This window comes from Pholis gunnellus, assembly GCF_910591455.1.
Source record: "Pholis gunnellus genome assembly, chromosome: 1".
NCBI lineage: Eukaryota > Metazoa > Chordata > Actinopteri > Perciformes > Pholidae > Pholis > Pholis gunnellus.
In genome coordinates this window covers 16,312,104-16,335,132 of record NC_136528.1, presented here as the reverse complement: position 1 = coordinate 16,335,132, position 23,029 = coordinate 16,312,104, and the positions used below count along the sequence as shown (strand labels likewise).

At 39.8% G+C, this 23,029-nt stretch overlaps 1 protein-coding gene across 1 annotated transcript in view; it reads right to left on the bottom strand.

Annotated features, from left to right (window-relative positions):
- Positions 1 to 23,029, bottom strand: part of ush2a (Usher syndrome 2A (autosomal recessive, mild)) — a gene marked incomplete at its 3' end in the record, with an annotated part of 191,303 nt that overhangs the window by 28,518 nt on the left and 139,756 nt on the right. The window contains exons 64-70 of the mRNA XM_079186116.1: positions 21,257 to 21,454; positions 20,961 to 21,115; positions 14,986 to 15,184; positions 7,681 to 7,788; positions 5,775 to 5,958; positions 2,948 to 3,105; positions 1 to 47 (exon numbers count right to left, since the gene is read on the bottom strand). The exon at positions 1 to 47 is cut by the window's left edge and continues 112 nt beyond it. Of these exons, the coding sequence (XP_079042242.1) occupies positions 1 to 47; positions 2,948 to 3,105; positions 5,775 to 5,958; positions 7,681 to 7,788; positions 14,986 to 15,184; positions 20,961 to 21,115; positions 21,257 to 21,454 (1,049 nt within the window). The remainder of the gene's footprint in view (positions 48 to 2,947; positions 3,106 to 5,774; positions 5,959 to 7,680; positions 7,789 to 14,985; positions 15,185 to 20,960; positions 21,116 to 21,256; positions 21,455 to 23,029) is intronic.

Genomic DNA, 23,029 nt, shown 5'->3' with positions numbered 1-23,029 from the left:
ATTTAACAGGATGATGTAGTTTACAGGCTTGCTGCTGTTGAGCTGAGCTGAGGAAAAGCAGAAAGACCCACGGGGTATGATTATCTTTAGTTAGCTGTGTTTTTTGCTTTAGTACATATATCCCAAATAGATTTCATGAATCCAAAAGGACACACCAAGCTGACCATAAACGCAGTACTTATAAAAGGTGTGCTACCACTTTTAGTTATCTTACATTATGAGGTAAGTTGTAGATATGCTGTACTATTGTATTGCCACCAAATCATCGACAGTGCGCAGGTATAGATGAGTGAAGTCTTTTACACCTGAACGACCTACATTTGCCTTGATGCCCAGAAATGTTTAAAAACAGTGGCAAGATATGTTTTAACATCTGAAGGTTAATGTTCGATTCAAGTTGTAAAAAAGAGTAGTCAGTTGAGACACAATACAACCTTTTAGATCACTACTTATAGCATCAATCAAGGAAGTCTTACTCCATGCTACCAGACAGTTTTTGAACATGTTAAGTAACTTTATAATGACAGAACTGTATTGTATACAATACAGAAAATAGTTAAGACCAGGTGTTTGTATTTGATCATGTTAAGTCTGTATTCAAATGGTTGGATATGAATAAACGTAATAAAGGAAGTAACTATCTGTAGAATATATCATTTCCGGCAAGCACACCTACATACTTCCTCATACTTTTGTCTTAAAACTGATCTTGCCTTCACAATCCTGGCACCTTGGTCTCACAACCAGACAAAAACACACCAATGTATACATACAGAAACACCCACACAGACACACACACGCACCTCGACTTTGTTAATATTCTCACCGGAGGTTTTTCCATAATTCAGGCCAACTGTATTGTGATGGGTTATTCAACATTCATGAACTCTGGATATCTCGAGAACGAACTGATTACCAGACAAATGAAAGACTTCAATTATTCACCCCCCAACTCACATATGCACACATGCACCTAAACACACACACACACACCTACACACACCTCTGACTTCAGCACACGCACGCACACGCACGCACACACTCACACAGACAAACACAGACAAACAAACACACCCACACACACAGATCATAATGCATCTCCCATTGATCAGTATTTTGCTCTGGCATAGATGTTTAATCGTCTGCGATATATATATTTAAGTTCTATTATTTACAACCAATCAGCTGTTTTGCCATCTCCTATTTCACACACATGATGCCCACAATTACAAATGCACACTTACATACAACAAAAATCATGCACACAAATAAAGTGCTCTCTCTCACACACACACACACACACACACACACACACACACACACACACACACACACACACACACACACACACACACACACACAAACACAGTGATGGAGGAATTGATCTGAAAGTAAATGTATTTTTAATAGCCATACGTCAGTGCTTTGGCAGTCAATGTATGCATATGAAGACACAAACACATGTGCATGTACGTACACACCGACAGTCACACTGTCAGAGACTCTGGCACACACACACACACACACACCTACACACACACAAGCCGAAAACACTCCAGACTCTGGGCTCAGGGAGTTAACCAAGCGTGAGAACCCAGCCGATATTTCCTCACCTTTAAAATCAACCCGTAATGACAATAGAATAGGCCTGCCTATGGAAATGTCTCCACAGTGATGTGCACACACACACACAAAAATACACATGTATAAAGATGCATGCATAAACACAGACACAAATATTCAGAAACAAAAGACACACACACACACACACACACACAACACAGTGAAGTGTCTTTGCTAGTTGGCCCTATAAGCGGTTTCTGAGATAGGAAACCAGCCTAATGAGAGAGTAATAGTCAATGATAGATGGGTTAGGGCAGACAATCACTGCCCCATAAGCATGAAACTCAGCCGTGAGTGTATGCTCGTGTAAACCTGTGTATGTGTGTGTCCAGGTCTTGAGAGGCCAGAAGGTGAATGGAAAACTACTCTGGGATTTTGTTTCAGTCTGACCCCTCTCTCTCTCTGTCCTCATATCAGAGGAAGAAGCCATTCACAGGAACAATTTGTGAGTATCTTATTTTTTTCTGCCTTGTAGCGATAAATCCAATAATTGTGACAAACATTGTTTTAATGTTGGTTAGCGTTATTTAGACTATTGGGAAATCTCTTTATGTAAACCTTTTTTTCTGGAAAATAACTGTAATAAGAAACTATATCATGGTAACACTCTTCCCAGTTCCAGTGAGAATGAAAGAATTCTCCTCTTATTTAGAAAAGCTCTTGCTGCAGTGTGACAAGTGCATGTTTAGTGATCTATAAATTAGAAGGTTAAGTCAAATGGAGTCTTCCCCTCTGAAAACAGATTTTAATTTCTTACAAACACTGGATTGAGCCCCTCTGGCTCTCTGGGATCACTTCTTAGTGACTAAATTACCCACAATGCCACCATAAAGCCGTGGTAGAGTGAGTTTGTGCATGCATTGACAAAATAGGTCAGAGGCTTGACTGGTTAATGGTGCATCTAAACATCAATAGAGTTGATACGTGGAAGGAGCCTCTGGTTCTGGAAATGTTTTTCTGGAAATTTTAATTAAAAATGTTCTTTTGTTTAATGATATCGTCAATATGCTCCTCAACAGTCCCCAGGATAATTGAACAATTATCAGTTTTACTTTGTTTCTAAGTCTAAATGTTTGAATTATATGTAATGTATACATTTAAAAAATGTGACAGCTCCATACACAAATCATCTGGAGAAATACACATGTGATTAAGCGCTGCTACAGAATACCTGAGTTTATATAAATCTTCATTAACAAACATCAACAAGTTAGTTTTATCATCAGAAACCAAAACACAGTGTCTAATCCGTAACGCCATTGTAATTCAAACTAAATACTCTTCACTAAAAATGATTTCCATCCATCAATCCATTTAGACTCACCAGGAGTGGTCCAGGCAAGAGAGATGGAGTGGGGGCCCAACACTGTCACATTGTGGGGAGGTTGGATCCCAGTGGGGCACGAGACTGGTGTTTGTATAACATATTTGTCACTCACACCGGTCCCACCCCCTGTGCTGGCCTCCAGCTCGTACACATACCTAAGGAGATGGCGAGGTAAAGAGGAAGCAGATAGCAGATGAGGGTCACAGAGAAATGAGGGATCAAGGGAGAAGGAAAGAATATGCAGAAAGGCAATGTTAACGGGGCAGTTTCACACAAAACATACTTCACTTAACATACCACATTAACTGATATATTTCAATTGATTCCAGCCAGCAACATGAAGCAGGACAGCATCAGGTCTAAATGTTAAAGAGGCTCTCAAACTGGAAGCATTGCAGACCAGGGTTTATGCTGTTTTTAGGGTGTATTGTCACACTGTGAAGAGTTAATTATGGCAGCAAAAATGTTGTTTCCCATCAGCAGCAAATCAGCTGCTCAAGCCTACCAGCAGCATGTGATACTGTATTCTACATTGTTTGGTTCGTTCTTCTATGGTTTGTGAATTTGCAAATACTTTTCAGGTCAGGAAGCAAAGAACAATGCCGTGCGTATTGTGCTGGAGACAAACTGTACAACAACTAACTCAGCTCAGCTGCGCATTATACTTTCAGGGAAGGTCAGTCCAGCTGTGCAAACACAGTGGTTTCATTGATGAGGAAATCAGTTTTTTTTCTCGCAGTTATTATGTATTTAAAAGCGTCTGGGTTTCATCAGCGTTGTTGAATATGACTGCAACAGGATCGTTGGGATTGGTACAGGAAAAACTATACGATATATGTATTTATGAAACAGTGATATACAAGAGCAGAGTCCCCAGCCTTGCATTAGCACAGGGGGGAATGTATTCGGTCACTTTTAGAATTAAGTCTAAGTATTGAAAAAACATTTATTAAGAACAACTCGGTAGTACTTGCCTGAGAACATGGATCACCATTTTTTTTTCCTCACTGGCCTTTTAGGACTTTTGTACTTTAAATTTGTGATTAATTGATCAATTAAAACGACAACTGGAAAAACTCACAGAAATCATGGCTTCTTGCAAGCCAGACAAATAGAAGTCTGCGTGTAAACTCATACGGTTCTCTCTCTCTCTCTCTCTCTCTCTCTCTCTCCATTCTTTACCTCTCTCGACCATGACATCATAAGATAGATTTCCCTTTTAAGAGCGTGTGGCTGGCTGGTGCTAAAGCCTACATTAGCTGTCTAAGTGGGCCACCATTTAACATTAAAAGCCTTTAATTTGCTATAAAGTCCAGTACACATGCATTAATAGGCGGTGGTGTTGGGTTATTGTTCCTGTGCAGAGCGCTTTAAACAGCAGGCCATTAGCACCTCTGCAGTGAGTTAGAACGCAGTCAGGTAAAGGTATTAAAACTACTCATATGTTACTTTCATAGACACACACAAAGAGAAAAACATAAATAAATACACCTCACTGAGACACACCAGCTGTGGAGAGGAGAGACAGAAAGAGACAGAAATCCTGAGAGGAAGAGAGCAAAGCAGAGTGTGATGGAGAGGGAGACTTTTATCATGGCATAAGGTTTCAGTGGGAGAATGAATTTAAACACTTCATCACTGGAAGATATTTACTTAAATGTAAACACCGCCTTGGGATATCAAAAATAAAATGGTGTGTGTGTGTGGTAGGTAATGGGTGAGAGGATGTTTGGATGTGGATGTGTGTGTGTGTGTGTGTGTGTGTGTGTCCTGCGGGGCCAGCCAGAGGGAATAGGTTAATTCTCTCGTCATCTTAGACACTTCCTGGGCTGCCGAAGCAAAGTGACAGCTAATCAACATTGTCATAAATAATCAATGGCCACTTTGAGCAGTCTCACGCACAGACACATGCGCACACAGACAGGCATGCGTGGGTACACACACACGCGCCCGGCAAAAACACACACAAGACTGTCTGGATAATGGGGCCGGTGCTCCCTGTGTAATTCTTGGTGCAGGGCTAAATTGGGAAAAGAAGGGAAGGAGGAGAGGAATGAGGTAATAGGGAAAGGATGGGAGGGTGAGAGGAAAGAAAAGTGAATAGGAAGCGAGACAAGTGATGAGAAGCGAAGGGTCGAGACGGGAATGCCTTCTGGCAGACTATCTGGAATTAGGGAAAATTAAACGTCACACACACATACAGTCCTATCTTCTTCTTTCTTTCTTTTCTCTTTCGCACACAGAGAGAGGAGATTGGAGTACTGCAGGGTGTTATCCCAAGTATTCTATTTGGGGAAAGGAGAAATAGTCTCTGGAGAGAGAAGGCCAAGGAGAGAAAGGGGGAGACAGGAGAGAGGGAAAGGGGGGTATCATTTTACACTCTCATAATTAAAACAGAAAATCCATCTTAGAAAAAAGACACGGATTAATAAAGGTTAAATGAAAATAAACAGATAAATAAAATCTCCGCTCCACTGCTGTCTGTAAGCAAAAGCCAAATCTGATTTGTGTTTTAATGTGTGTGCGTGAGGTAATGTTTGCATCTGTCATGGGCATGTCAAATATTTGCTCATTAAATGACACAAACAGACATATACAGAGTGCAGTCCTGAGAGAGAGACATGGATGGGACGATAAAAGAGAAAACATGACCCCAATATAAACACATACACTCAAATGGGAAAATATTGGAATTAAAGGGATGATTAATTCTGAAGCTACAAGTGAAGTGTGTTTATGCATGTCTGACTCTGCATATGTGCACACTCTCAAATACGTTTACATTCATGTGTGTGTGTGAAGTGTGCGAGTGATCGCTCTCTACCTGCGGTTTGGCAGGAGTCCAGTGTCAGTATAATTCTGGTCACGGTGGTCTCCAGTAAAAATAGTGTGACCGTCTCTGTTCAGTCTGTACTGGGAGATGTGTCCATTTGGCTGAAATGGCTGATCCCAGTACAACTCCACCGCAGATGTGTTTATTATCAGATGTCTGGGGCTCGACCATACACCTGAGAAGCAAAGAGGAAGAGAAGACGTGGAAGTAGTAGACATTAACTGGCACCTATCATTGAAATGTAGTCCTTTTTTCTTTATTTCAAACAAATTGAACATAAAGTGCACCTTTAACTTCTGTTATCAAAATGAACAACAGCAAATCTAAAAGCTTGTTTTTAATTAACCGAGGACAGGTTGAAGCACTGTTTTGTCTTTTTGAAACTGAGAATAGTTATTTTTTGAGGCATGACTGAATTATTACAATGGTGGAGAAGACAGCAAAGTGTTGTCCTGAGATTATAATGAAACAGGAAGAAGAAAAGAACAGAGGTCAGGCAGACGTAATGTGGTTCTAACATGTAATTTAATTATTTTGAATCAAACGGAACACAAATGGTCTAAAAATCTGTGTCTAGGAAGAGGGCTTCATTAACATTAAACTCAAATGTATATATAAACGCAAACATGTATCAGATATGTTAATTATAATCATACAGATTAATGCATTTTAGATTATATGAAATTATATAGCGGGCATTAAGACACACAGAAAAGTGTGGGGGGTGGTGGGGAGGAGGAGCTTAAAAAGAAGAAGTATAATTAATTTATATAAAACAATAAAAAAAAGAGGAGTAGAAAGAAGGACAAAGCAAGGATAGCAAGGGGTTGATAGGCTTCACAAAAGGAAAAAATGAGATATTTAAATGGTAAAGAAATAGCAAAAATATTGAAACCTTGGAGGAGAGAATAGGCAATATGTTTCAATAGGAGGAGAAACAAGATGTCAAAGAAGACGGAAAAAAGGAAAACAGATGTGGAAGGAAAAGATCAAGGGAGACAAGAGAGGAGAGGTGGTGGAGCGGAAGAGACAAGAGAGAACATGAAAAAATGAGAAGTGCATGAAGAGAGGATAAAATCCTTCTGATTGAAGTTCTTTAATAAATAAAAATGCACGACAGCATTTTAGCCAGTCTACAAAATGAGGCTTCGTTCCACTGTAGTTAACGATGAGGAAGAAGAGAGAGAGAGAGAGAGAGAGAGACAGGACGTAGAGAGAGAGAGAGAGAGAGAGAGAGGACGTAGAGAGAGAGAGAGAGAGAGAGAGAACAAGAGAGAGAGAGAGAGAGAGAGAGAGAGAGAGAGAGAGAGAGAGAGAGAAAGAGAGAGAGAGAGAGAGAAAGGTTAAGGGTAGAGAGATGTAGTATATGGAGACCAAAGAAGGGTGAGTGAGGAGGAGGATTCTCAACAGGAAAGCAGTGGGAGGAGAAAAGAGAAGTTAGAGGAGCGGAGAAGAAAATGAGAAAAACTGAAAGATGAAGTAAGGAGGACTTAGACAAAGGTACATGTTGTAGAAAGTATTCACAAAATGCCAGAGATATTGTTGAATTTCAGTATTTATCCAAATTAAAATATCTTAAAGTTATCATATGGTTCAATTAAAACAAGCCTTAATAATAATCCCATATACATTTAGAACAATGTAACATATTTGTGCCAGTATGTCAAGAAAAGGCAAAAATATATACACAAATTCTTTGTCCATTATTCTGGATCTTACATCTGACAGGTACAAAAAATGTTTAAGACCTGTGGAATCACATTCACAACTTCATTTGTATATAAATGTCACTACATACAAATCAAACAGAGCATTTCCTAAAATGTTCACTGAAGGTTTAAAGGTTTAACAGGATCTCCAGAAATTCATTAGTGTGTGTGTGTGTGTGTGTGTGTACCAGCAGGGGAGGCTTGCATCGTACGTCCTGTGGAAGGTAAGCTGGCTCCACATCCAACAGCTGTGCAGGCCACCAGCACATAACTGTACTCTGTGTACGGCTGCAAACCTGTAGCACACAGACATGTATACATTTATGGTAAATAAAAGATTACAAAGGATGGATCTTACACTTATAAGCACACGGAGGATGGAAAATATACTTTACCAGATTTTTTTAATTAATTTTTTTACATTAAACTCCAGATGAGTTTTTCAAAACTGTATAAGGGGAAAAAGAGGGAAGACAAACGACAAAATGAAAACTAGGCAAAAAAAGTAAAAGAGAGAGAGGAAAGCTTTCTCAGCCCGTATCGCAAGCTCTCTTCCGAGCCGTTTTCTCTCTCCCTCTCTATCCATTTCACTCTCCCTCCCTCTGTTCTTTCCACACTCTCTCAACGGATGGATCCATATCTGTCGGTGTTAAATTATGCATGCCATAACTCAATAATGAAACAACGTAAAGATGGGCAGCCGCGGAACTGACATGGGATAGGACCGGTCCAACGCTGTAATGTCATCAGCTTTTGATCTATGATAATTATGATACCTCGGTATGCGTTTAGGCTACAGCGTCCAGACATGATTTATTTATAGGCACCCGCTATGCAGTCTAAAAGAAATCACATAGCGGTCCTTTAACTGCAACCACAGAAAATCAGTTTTTGGTGTTATATTGAACCTTTTATTGGATGATTTAAATACTGTAAGTTGCTAAAAAATTCCACTTGAACCTAAACAAAGTTATCCTTGAGTTGAAAGCACTTTCTGGTGATTGAAAACCTTTGTCTCCTTGGGATATATTTTCTCCCCGGTTCTTGATATACGGTGGATGGATGGGGATTAATGGATGGATGCAAATCCTTAATGTTGTCATGGGGGTTGACTGGATGTTTTATGGTCATTCACTTAGCTGACAGCATACAACAGCTTACAAATCAAATTGAAGGGGAAATGAAAGAACTAAAACTCTATTTCTAAAGGATGAACGCAAAAACAGGCAACGCATGATATAGTGTGTTGAATTCTTAATTTAAATCTGCACTATTTTAAGTGAAGTAATACATATTTTTATAATACATATAACATTAATGATTTTTGAAAGCTTACATGTTTTAATATTGAGAAAAAGTCATGTTTACTTTTATGTTTTATAATAACATACATTTAACAGACATATAATAATCCTGTTTAACAGAGAGACTTCATTTTTTATTTCTAAACATGAAAGGGAAATTTCTGCTATTTAAGGGCTCTCCATCTATGTTTAGTACAGCAGGGCAAATAAACAGAACGGGACTCTTAACCACTAAATTTAAGATATCATTTTATGTCACTGATATTACAGATCAGTTATCACACCACTAATATAGTAAAACAAAAAAAACCTCCATTTGAATGTGTGTAAAGTATATATTTTTTTAAAATAAAAGTCCCCTAATAATCTAAATTATCTATTGATGCTTCCAGCTGAGTATATTTGGAAGCTGACAGCCAGAGAGGGACACCCTACTGTGTGTCTCAGCTGCTATACGCATATCGGTATCCATCCTGTGTTCACTACATACGGCAGAGAACATGTGCACCAACACACACAGAGACACACACACACACACACACACACACAGAGACACACACACACACACACACACACACACACACACACACACACTAGCGCACAGCGGAGTGCTTCACCACGGTTTCCTCACGTCTCTTTCTACTGCTTAGCCTGCTTAACATGCCTCGCAGCCTGCCACGCTTAACACAACCTCTGATCAATGTGCGTGTGTGTGTGTTTGTGTGTGTGTGTGCAAATGTTCTCACATTGTTGCCCTGTGTTTGGGTTAAATAAAGGAAATCTGCCAGCCATACAAAAGTACTAGGGTTGAGGCGTAAGGCTCTGTTACACTATTTAACTGTTCAACTAAGCGTGTTTATATGCGTGTGTGCATTCCAGCATAGTAAATGATATCTACACTGCAAGTGATGTCATTTGTTGCAACACTGAATAAAGCAGTAACCCTGCACTGCATTTTCTTACATACGGACAGATAGAATGACACTACGGGGGTCAGAACGGGGCCGGAAATTTGACAGACAACTGCATTATAATATTCAACACAGAACCCAAGTAGACAACTTTACGGGGCAAGGAGGACGTGTGACAATGCAGGTAGTTAGATTTAGAACAGTACGTTGAATCTGTGTGCATAAACATAATATTAAAAATGCTTTAAAGTGTTGCCCATGCCTATTAATTACTAAATTCAGGTCAGAAAGCAAAGAACATGCCTGTAAAAGTAGATTTATCCATTCTGCCCTCTATGAAAGGAGCGGACAGTCAGAAACTAAAAGAACTACAACGCCAAAAAACTGAGATCCTCTCATTCTCCAACCGCTCTGTCTCATGATATTTGAAACACAAAAACAAAACAAACACAATCATACTACTCATTCAATGTGCATGTGCAGAGGGATGCAAACACACACAAACACCTTTGATGTTTCTTGGTGCGTTTAAAATTACCTTTGACAGTCAGCCTGAAGAGGGCAGTGTTGGTCTGCTGAAGAAATTACACAATGTCTACCATTGTGTGTGCGTGTGTGTGTGTGCAACAGAAAGAGAGAGACGTGCGTGTGTGTATGTGTTTACCTGCACTGTATGTGCGCCTACCAGTGCATACACACATGTGCTTATGTGCTTGATTATGGAAAAGACAGAGGAAGCTTCAATCATTTTTACAGTGATCACCGGGAAGTGAAAAACGGGTGGAGGGCGTTTTGATGTGAGCAGCCAGTGACTCACTAACTCAGAGTGAGACAAGGCGGTAACTGTCGTAGTGAGAGCTGGACACAGTGTGTGTGTGTGTGTGTGTGTGTGTGTGTGTGTGTGTGTGAAAGACAGAGAGAGACACAGAGAGTGACTTTGGCAGTAAGAGAGTAAAGAGTTGTAGCGTACATTCAATTAAAAAAGTAAAAGAGAGAAAGACTGCTTGTGAGAAAGAGAACAAGGATTGTGAGACTGTTGTTGTGGATTTGTTGTGGAAGTGTGTGTGTGTGTGTGTGTGTGTGTGTGTGTGTGTGTGTGTGTGTGTGTGTGTGTGTGTGTGTGTTGCAGTAAAAGTAACTGATTTAAAACAGCTTTTTATTGACAGGTTGCCGTTCCCTGTTTACATTAAAGAATATGATAGGATGATTGGCACAGGCCGCAATACCATGCCGGTGGGAGAGAGAGAGAGAGAGAGAGAGAGAGAGAGAGAGAGAGAGAGAGAGAGAGAGAAAGAGAGAGAGAGAGAGAGAGATGGTGAAATGAAAGAGAAGATGGAAAGAAGGTGCAAAAACCAGGTCAGAAAATACGAAAGGCTGAAATGTAAAAATAGAAAGAAAGAAACAAATAGTATGAAAAACTAAATCTGCTTTATTTGCATGACAAACAGAAAGAACAGATGATGCATCAAGAACAAGCAAAAAATCCAACAACAAAAAATGAGAGAGAGAGAGAGAGAGAGAGAGAGAGAGAGAGAGAGAGTGAGTGAGAGAGAGAGTGAGAGAGAGAGAGAGTGAGAGGGGGAGGAGGAGAGGAGGGAAAGGAGAGCTTTGATAACACCTCTCCTAAATAATTAAGAGTTTGACTTCCTGTCTGAGGCTCCCTAATGCAGCGATCGTCTGGGATGGAACAATGAGATCAGGTTCACACACAAACACACACACGTACTTACACACTCACACACACAGAGATCCCCTAAGCCAGCAAACCTATACATGCAGGAGAAACTTATAATACAGTAAATGGACGCAAAATATGCACAACGTTCACAAACACGAGTGCATGTGCACAACTGGACAAACACACATACAGACATAACTTGCACACACACATTCCCAAATCTTAGTATGGATGGATGACAAGGCCAGGAAGTTGAGAGATAAAAATGTGTCTACTGGGAAAACTCTATTTTTTTTTATATTAACATCTTTTAATTGTGTTGCAAAGGTCTTACTTTGCTCGCTTACTGTAATATAGAAAAGCCTACGTATTTTTTACTGAAAAGAAAAACAGTAATTCATGAATATATCACTCCCATTCCCATTTTTTAACCAATACATATAGTTGCATATATATTAACTTAGCTTGAAGTAAATATTGAATGTGTTAACACTCACCTAAGACTAACATCTATCTCAGAAAACATCACTCTTTACTGCCGAAGCACAAGTCATGAAGTTAAAGGGTGTGTTTGTTAACTAGTTAGATGAAAGACTCATTCCACGTATTGTTACATTGACACTTCTCATGAAAGACAGATTCAGGATTGATACATGAAAAGGAAAGTTCTCTTCGGTCAACCTTTTCCCATGCCTACATTCCTGTACCTATAGCACGGACCAATCAGAGCAAGTGGGAAACGCATTAATAAATAAAAGAACATACTCTATTCCCTGCTGTTCTGAATTAATAATGAGCCTACAAACGACCAATTAAACACATGATTAATGCCATAATCTATATAATTGCAGGCAATAATTCATTGTGAGCTAATGATAGCAATACTTAATATCGATTCACATGGGGTGTCTTTGTACAGTTGTGCTTAATTCTTTCTATGAAGTGTCCCCTTTCAGAACTGCTAAAAATGCTATTAATAAGAGTCTATTTCTTGCTTTTCCTAAGGCAAAACATTAATAAACAGGGAACAGTAGAAGCCACAAATTTGTTTTTACAATTTTAGTTTCTGGCATCATAGAGGCAGCTGCTTACTTTTAATTCAAACCATGCAAACCAGTTACAAGCAACACTATTTGAAACATTAACAATGATTACAGCGCTTATAGAAGCTCCTCTTCCCTACAATACATTCATAACAGGCTGTTAGAGAGGAGTTTTTTGTGCCATTGCTTTTGAGATGTAAAACTTTTTTTCTGGACTTAATTTTTTTTGAAAATTTGTAATTGTTGTACATGGCACTGTATTTTTTATATCGTTATCGTAAAGCACCACATACTCTGTGTTTCTATTGCTTCATAATATAAAATAGTACTAGTTTTAATATGATTGTCATTACAACAGGTAATCTATATGAACTTTTCTTAATAAATGAATGCCTCAGGGACCAAAGTGATTTTGATAGAAAATACTCCATCAGATATTTATCAGATCAAATAAGTTACAACACTTCAAGAGTGATTCAATTTGAAATCGACATTTCTGTAGCTAAAAAAAGAACATTTCTGCAGTTTCTGTGGTTTGAGTGAGGGAGTGAGCTCTTTGAGCGTCTGTCTCTGACAGCGTTGAGAATCGTCGGAGAGATGCAGAGAGGATGAATGATGGCGTATTAAACATTAAGGATGAGGGAGTAGCACAGCAATTATTTCTGTTCATATTTCACTGAAAACACTTAGATACATCCATCCGTCTTTTCATCTGTCCCACTCCTTCACCCCGTTTCAAAAAGTGTCATTCTGTGCACCTTTCACTCCCTGGCTCAACCGCTACCTCTCTCACTGTATTGTTTTTGTTCAACTTGTAGGTGCACATGTTCGTATGAAACTGCATCAAGAGCTATGATTTAACAGCAGTTTCTCATTACAAAACCAGCACATACACACAGCATGAAGATGAACACTTCCTCACGTCTGTATTTTCACTGCATGGAAATGAGCGTTAAACAAACTAAATTATTTTGACGTAAAACACAATATCACAAATGTTCAGTTCATGTTGAAAGTGAGTTTAATATTATTCATGTATATTTATTCTATTGAATCAAACTGAATTAGGAAAAAGAGCAGATAAGAATAAAAAAACAAAGCCTTTAATAATTTATATATAGTAGGGTTGTTCTGAGCCGATATGCACAACTGGTTTGGGATCACTTAAGGTTTTTTTTGTAATCAATCTGGCAATAAAATGTTTTTAAACTGTTGTTATTGTAAAACACAGCATTGCAATTCATTAAGACACAGGAACCTATTACTAATGAATCGATGTGTTGTTAGAAAGACAGTTGCAATGTGGAGAGACAAGAGCGGGTGAAAGAGAGCGCGCAAGAGAGAGAGAGAGAGAGAGAGAGAGAGAAAGAAAGATAAAGAGGGAGAGAGGAACTCCCCCAGTAGTGGTTTTGGCTGAATGCGCAGGGTTTTCCAGTGTCTCACTGGGGAACAGGGGAATTTCACACACGCATGCTGGTTGCTTACACTGGCACATGGGGCTGGTACAGTATTACAGCACATTACCATCTCTATTTGGCATTGTTTGCTTTGCCTCATGCCTACACATACAAACACACATGCTTGTGCACACACAACTCCTGACCATACAAGCCAACCACAAGCACCATGGGAATAGTCTATTGGCTACTGGCAAAGCCGATGCCTGGTCTGAGTCCAAGACAGAGCAGAGAGCAGAACTGTGAAGGGAAAATGCCACTGAAATTCAGTCACTCGACTCTTACGCGACAACATTTAACACGTATAAATCAAATCAGCTTTTAAACACTTTAAATGTTTAAATTTGAAGTGGTGGGTAAGCATATCTTATGATTATATTCTATTGGCATTTTTCTGTTGTGTCTCCAAAATGTTTTTTATAAAGACAACACATGTTTGCTTTGCAATGCGTCATGCAGCTGTTTGTGTAAGTGTGTGTGTGTAGTGACTGATGGCAGCAACACACAGGGTTGATAAAACCCACAAATCAGACAGTCTTGACACCACCATGTTTGTGTGCATATCTACAATATTAAAACAAGCCAACACTTACACACTGTATTTTGAATGTTTTGTAAGAGCACTGTGTCTCAACAACTTTTGTTGTGCTGTTTTTTACAGATTTTTGAGTTATTGTTTTGTGTGTTTTATGTTGAGTTGTGTGCTCAACTACTATGTTTGAGTGTGCTTATGCGCTTGTTGTGTGTGTTCATGCGACTGTGTTTGTGTCTGTGTAAGGGACTGGCCCAGATAGAGTGTGGTGGGAATCAGGTGTAAATTCAGTCCTTCGATGGCTTCCGGAAACCAGCATACATACATATTTACATGACAAAGAAGAAAAAAGAAGAAGGGGAGGAGAGAAGACGAGAAGGAGGAGAAAGGAGAGAGAGAGAGAGATGACAAAGGCAAGGAGTGCAGTGAAGAATATCTGGAGTTTGAGGTCAGGAGGTAAGAAAACAGGAGACAGGAGAGAGGGTGAGAAAGTAAAATGAGAGAGTGTTGAGGAACAGAGGAAAAGTAAAGGAAAAGTGAGGCATTTGATAATCTCAGAGAATCTTACCGGTCACAGTGTAATTTCTGGGCCGATCGATGTGTGTAAATACGGTTCCTACACCAGTCTGGTTCAGGTGGTACTGTTGTATGTTTCCATTGGGACGAGTCGGTTCAGACCAGCTCACATGGAGGGAGAAAGAGCTTAAAGCTGTTACCACTGGAGGCTGCACGCCCTCTGGGACTCCCTGGACTGTCACTGCCACCACCTAAACACACACATGGACATTCACACAGAAATATATAACTATAAAATACAACAGATTTCTGATATTTTTCAGAATGTAAAAGGTGTGGATAACAGATGGATTTCTGCTGTATCCATTTATTAATGTAATTAACACGATCCCAACGCAATAAAAATCTGCATCCAAATTCAGGGCTTCTCTTTCTAAGGTAGTAAAAACCTTGTTGACGACATAGAAAGGCATTTGCTGGTGATTTAATTTATTTCCCAAAAAATATAACAGAAAGGTAAAATTTGGACAGCAACACATTTTTATGTTTTAACCAGCTGCCAAATACACAAAACAGGGAACAAATGAAACCAAAACACTAACTATCACCCACCTGCATCATGGGAAAAAACATGCCATACTGTACATCGCACCATAAGGAGCTGTTGTATTTGTTGAACATAGAGAATATACTTCTACCATATTCATGTATGACATGTATGACAATCTGCATAGAACGATAGAATCCATACACAATAGCATATTTTACTCATAGAACCCATTGACATAGAGCGAGGAACCCTGTAAATAGTGTTAATGTGTGTGTAATAACTGGCTGAATGCAAAGGCCATACTTTACAGTACAATATATGTGTATTAGCAATTTAACCAAGAGCAGTGCACCAGTGTGAGAATACTGGAGACTAGTAGCAACTACCAGCAACTTGCAATGCAAAAAACCCAAAACAAAATAAAAAATAAAAACAAATAAATCACTGATTTACATTATATTGTTGTGAGAGACCATTTTATTGTAAATTGTTTGTGTAGTATCTGTGGGGCCCTGTGAATGCTGGGTGAATGTGGAGACCACAGAATCACAGGGCAATCTGCTGCTAATGGCAACAGGGATATCCTGCCTTAATAGACTGTCACTAGCACTTCCCCCAACTGTCCAACACAGTGCTATGCAATTAGAAGACTGCTACTACAACTAAGGAGACACACACGCATGTGCACACATATAAACACACACACACACACACACACACACACACACACACACACACACACACACACAGGTACATGCAGGTATGCACGCAAATACAAAGAGGGGGAAGAGAGGAAACAGAAAAAGAGGGGGAGAAGAAGATAAGGAAGATGCAGAGAAAGAGTTGTAAGTGCTTCACTGTGCGGTTAACTCAGATGTCTGTCAAGATTTAAGTCAAATGTAAAGAAAATAAAACCAACTAATATATTTTAGTGTACCCTAAATGCCGTAAACTTAACATAAAGTTGACTTAACTTTGCTTTGATGGAGAACTTAACTCTGACCTACATGAATTAGTATCCAGAGTTGAGCCGCCCATTGATTCAGAGACATTACATATAAATGTAGGAGCCAATGAGACAGAAGTAGCTGGGAAATCCAGGTTCCCTATGAGGTGCAACTAACTCACTCGTGTTAGTACCTCGCTCCATGTAAACCTTTTTGATTTGTGCATCTTATAGCTTATTGATAGGGTAGATTTGTAAACATGGCATAGAATCATTAAATAGATTAGAGATGCTTACATTTTACTCACATGTAATAAAAAGCTGCATGCGTACATGAAAGCATGCGTCACAAGGATACTCTTCAGCCAACCCTTCTTTCTGCATACAAAGGAATGGAAACTTGGAGGGTCCCAGAAAAATGGGTTTGTGAGAGACGTAAGGAAGAGAGAGAAGGGGGAATATTGGACACCAGAACAGTGGTTGTAAAAGAGAAACTTGCTGCTTGGACAGTGGAAAGGAGTGAGGACGAGAGAGGTTAAGAGACGAAAGAGACTACAGTTAGGAGAAACCGAAGAGTGCGGCGTTTGGATCAGGAGGATGACAGAAAACAAATAGCAGAGAGAACAGGACAAAAGGATTCGAAGACAGAGGAGGACCAATCGCTCTTCCCCTCTCTCTAAGTGACCAACCGTATTAGATCAGCACCTTCTGTTGTCACAGCAGGTGTGCGTTTGTGTGTGCCTGTGTTTGTTTGCCCGTGCCTGTGTGTGTGTGTGGATATGTGAGAGGGCTGATGCCAGGTAATTGCAGTGGTGTATTAGGTTAGCCCAAGTTATCCCATAATTGGGACTGTTTGGCCAATTTTCACTGGTGTACAAACTAATCCAACTCACTCCCTTTCCACCCTCTGCTGGGAGTGCGTGTGCTTGTTTGTGTGAATGTGTGTAAGTCTGTGTGTGTGAGAGAGGTAGCTAGACAGAGAAAGCGAGGAGGACAGAGATTGAGTTTGTGGTGGAACTGCGTATGGCTTTCGGGTTTGTGCATGTTCTTCTGGTCATGTAGTTTTCAGCTAAACGGAAACAAATTTCCAGCAGGACGACCAAGGAGCCTGCTTCCATAGAGAAATGCTTTTCCTATGAGAGGTCAAGTTGGTGTATCATGTTTTATTCTAATATATTCATGTGATATATTAAGTGTACAGTTCAGGCTTATATACTAACACCAACATCTCCTGAGAGCAAAACCTTTGTGGGGAGAAGGTACATGATTCAATGTCAATGTCAGAGCTTTACAGTGTCAGTCTGCCTGCTTCAAATACAACTATTAAAAGGTGCAATGTGTAATGCCTAGCCACCAGCTCCGAAGAGATAAGGACAGCGTTTCATCTCTACTACTGGGTCCATACATTCTAAATATACAGTAATCACTACAAACTAACAGGCAAGAAAATGCAAAATTCGACCAATCTACAGTAGAGCCCAGAAACTGTAATTCAGCCAGGACAAACCCCGGCTACGGGAGTCACATTGGGCTGGTGGAGCACTAGGTCTAACCCGTGTAACTGCAGCAACAGAAAGTTTGCTGGTCCAGCGGGGAGTAGGGGCAGTCCCCCAGGATCAGACCCCTGGAGCTGAGTGTGCACTGGCTGAATTTGAGCTGCTCACTGCTAACTGGGGGTCCCTTTCTTGGGAGCTACCGCACGCTCTACTCCCAGCAAGCAGCCTCCTGGTGGCAGGGAGGATAAGGTGAAGAAGCGTGAGTCGTTTTCTCATTTCTGCCACTTTGGATTTAACTCGCGGATGTATTATTGACAAGCCATCGAAGCAGCTCTACTTCGTCGTCCTCTCATGTTGGACTTGGGCCGGCTGGATGCTGCAGTTATTCACTATTGCCTTTCAAGGTACAATTGGTATTACAAGACTGGACGGGCCACTGCTAGTCAGTTAAAGTGCTCATTTCAGTAGATATCTCTGTAACACAATACATAGTCATCTAACACTCAGACCCTCTTCACATCTCTTCACAATGTTAGTCAAATTTTAGTATGTTTTAAGTCTTACACATTGCACCTTAAAGTAATGCACTTATTATTAGAGACAATTTTCTCATTATGTCTTCAAGGGTTTTACAATTTTACATTCACATACAGAAAACTAAATCTGACTAAAAACAGACACCGGGAACCATCTAGTAAATTACTATTCCTACCAACCCCACTGAGAATCAAATGCCAATTCTACTCTGAACAGCTTTCATTTGCAGCCTTAACAAGATCAGCCAGGAGGCATTACCCAACCTAGTATACACTGGCAAGTGGGAAAAGATAAATCATTTCACAAAGTAGCCTAAATGAGCAAAAGAACCAGATCTTAAGGTATTTTTCTCCACAAACTACAGTTAAATGTTGAGTGAATACAGAAAAATGTCTTTTAACGCAACTTCAAAATAAACGTACAAGTTCATTAGCGCTGCATTTCTCTTAGGTTCAACCACATTACCTGAGCTCCACTCTTTGCACGCGTCTTGGCTGCTCAGGCTAGAAAGAGTTACCACATGACGATGACCGTGAACACAGACTACTGGCTTTACTTACAAGTGGCAGCTTACTCATGAGTATATCCACTGATCTGAGATAGATAGACTTTGCAGGTATTGGAGCCAAGCAAGGGTGACATTAGGATCTTTTAATAAGATAGAAAGAAATCCAATAATATTCACAAATCGGCATATGCTTTCACTGTAATACATTAACAACAATTGAAAAATGAATGCCTAAATTAATAACTATGTCATTATAATAATAATCACTATGGACATATTGACTCTTCAGCTCACTGATCATTCACCACTCCTTCCTTTACCACTGTCATATATCCATCCATTCCTCTTTCATCCATGTCATCTTTCTCCCCAACAATCATTTATTGTATACATTAATATATCCATCGTCTATTTTTCTGTCAACCCCTCACAACCCATTCAATCAACTCTACCTCCATCTCATTCCCTCTCGTCCATCCACCCTCCAGTGACACATCTACAGACTTTGTTTTTACGTAAGAATATGCTCATCAAAATGATGACATGTTAAATTAGCTTTAAAAAAAAAAAAAGCCAGAAAGACAGTTTTTAACGTGAGCTTTCATCACCCCTAAGCCGGAGAAATTAATTGTTGTGGTGATATCAGCTCTGCTACAGCCAGAGAGATAGTAGGGGGAGTTCTGTGTGAAGCTATTATGGACGCTATCACAAACATCAGGGAGGCTCAGCAAATCCAGAGCCTCGCATACTGGGAGAGAGAGTGGAAACAAGGCTAAATAAAAACTTGTTCCGACATGGAACAACATCCCACACTGTAATTGTTCAACAACAAAGGTCAAACACAAGTTTACAATTTGTAAAATATCACTTGCGGAACAACTGAGCACCTGAATTATGATGTAAACAACGTCTAGAAAGCAGCAGCTGAGGAGGCTTTTACGAGAGGGTAAAAGGGCATTTAAAGGCCACCGGCAAAACAATGGATCAGATGAGTAACCAACTGCAGAAGGCCATCGCTGCAAGGTTGCTCTTGTGAGTTTACCAAACGTGAAGCAGGGGGGCTGCATGTCCAGGCAATTTCTCCTTGACAGAACAAGTAAGGAAAAGTGATTGTTGCACACCTGTATTCAGACAGGTAGAGGGTACTTCAGGTGTGTAGGAGCACAAGGGATGAGTCTTAGTCACAAAGGCAGCTCATGAACACTGTTGACTATTATGGTAAATGTATTGATTACCCAAAGAAGAATTAGATTGTTGTTTCATGAAATAAATAATAAAAAATCACTGAGTTACATTGATTATCAATAAAAAATATACCCACATGTGTATTTTATCTCAAAGCAATGTTCTCGTTGTGCTCCCTCTCTCACACACATACACTCCTTTAATTGTTCAGCCTAAATTAAAAGGAATGAACTGAACTATGGAGTAAAGTGGTACTTAGTTCAGTGAAGCTCAGTCCATCTTTAGAGGAGCCATTAGATAATCATACAGGGGAATAATGTCTTTATGAAATGGCGTGCTACAAGAGAGTAAGGTTTTGGAAAGTGTGAGTGTGTGTGTTGGTGTGTGAAGAGAGAGAGAGCTGTACATGGAGGTGCTGGCAGGACAGAGACAATCAAATAACATCGAGTAAAAATCAACAGAACTGACATTCCCTTTCCAACTGTAGGTGCAATTGGTAAATATGTACAAAATATCTTTTTGGTTGTCTCAAAAGCTACTGCTGATATTTCAAGCTTTAAGAACTGGTCAGGCCAGCCCAGTTCTGTGTATTTGCTATGAATGCTCCAAACTCCCAGCACCCCCTGAACTTTATACTCCTAAAAACTTGAATACTGATGCAGACTCTGATTATATTTGTGAGAGACAGGTAAGCATAAGGTTAGCCACAGAAACTTCTAATGAGCTGATACTGTGATGCAACGCATCATTAGTCTGACACAGCAGAACTGTAGTAGCAATGACAAAAATACACAAGTAGTCTTACCTGTGTGCTGTCGGTACAACCAGCCCGGTTACAGACCCTCAGCTGGTAATTGTATTCCTGGAAAGGCCTGATCCCACCCACATCAGTGAAACTGTTTTCATCACCACGGTAGCGTTCTTGTCCATCTCGCAGTATAACATAGTGGGTGATGTCCCCTGGTAAAATGGAAAAGTTACTTTTTAATCAATGTCAGAAGTTGCTCAATATTCAAAAGATGTGAAACGTCTGGCCTTGTTTTTCACAGTCATCTTTAGAAAGGGGGATTTTTAGTGATACATGCACACCCGCATACACACCATTAGGCCTGGCGGGTGCTTGCCATAGCAACTGGATGATGTCATCTCTTTCACCTAAGCGACTCCAGCGGGGCGGTGCCACTCCCCACGGTTTGTCTTCACTGGTGGTCACTGTTGTAATATCACTAGAGCTTCGTCCAAAGCTGTTCCAGCCCCTCACTCTGTACTCAGAGGTGGTGAAGGGCTCCAGGTCAGAGTCTATTAGAGAGTAAGTAAGGTCGGAATGACAGAAGAAAAGGAGCAAGGGAGGTAAAACAATAAAATAAGGGGGGTTGCAATAAAAAAAAAAAAATCTGTCAGTAAGATTGTCAATATATTGATTTCTGAATCATTGAACAACACTGGAACAAGTACAAGTGGTTAATACTGTAAGTGCACACATAGTAAGTTCTAAGTCCAGTATGCTAACAATCAAGTTGTCAATTCATTGCATGTTCTCACTGAAAGAGCTAATATAAAATAATACAAACAATATGTGGTGATTGGTGGAAAAGAGAAATATATAAATATATTTCTTTTAAAAACTGTAAATTATCAAAATCAAAATCCAATACAACAAAGACTTTGCATCTGCTGATTTGAATTATTGAGTGCATTTCTTTAATTTGACTTTAAAGTCTGTCAATGCGATGAAGTTGCAATAGTAGATCCAAAATATACTGTGTACTCCTCACCAAGCAGATTACAAATTACAAAAAAGTGGCAAAATAATTCTGATGGATTTGTACCTTCAAAAATTTAACTATTGACATTTTGTTGTACAACATGAGAGTTGTACTGCCAATGTAAGCACACTTTATATAAACATATACCAAATATATGCACTATCACTGGTGCATAGTTGTAAACGTCAGGCAGTTACTGAAGCATTCCGGGAGACGGTTTGCGACAACCCTTCTGGTGAGGTATACATACAGGAGCATATATACATACAGATGCCCTTCCACACGCTCACATGCATTATTTTTAGGAGTGTTAAGGGACTGCTGCTGTAAATGAGACCACGTTTTAACCGCCAGTCTGGGACTCTTGTCTTTACTACTGTGATAACTGAAGCAGCGACACACACACACACACAGCGACACACACATTTAAATAAAACACGGAATGTGTTTTCATAGACACATGCCTGGAAATGGAATTTCTGTGTTTGATTAAGAACTAATTCCAAAGAATATAAATTAAAATTGGGTGTGAACAATACAGTATATATTGATATCTTGTGTAGCTATTTGTGTGTGATCTACCTTAGGATTCTTTCCCAGAGAATCATAGCATGATACCCTGTGTGAGAGTGTGTGTGTGTGTGTGCGTGTGTGTGTGTGCATGAGAAACATCTGGTGTATGGTGGGTGGCGACAGCTTTATGTGCCTCTGCCCAGATGGTGTCACAGCATTGCCTAGAAACTCTTATCCTAACCGCCCCACGTGCCCCCCACACACACACACACACAAAACCACAAACACTACAGAAGCACACTTAAATGGTAACTAACTGGACACTAACGCACACAAAAAACATGTAATTATTGCACAACTACGCATACACACATAACATCCACAACCAGAATCAGTCTTGATTAAACAGACGCATCTACCCAGATAAATAATGTGCGGACAGACTGAAAATCCTGACTTACACGCCCACAAACACCAACACACACACACACATACACCCCTGCCACACCACAAACTCCCTTTAGGCTGATAAATAGTGGAGAATGTTGAAATGCCATTTAAACGCCCATCTTTAAGTTTTAATGACACACAAGTG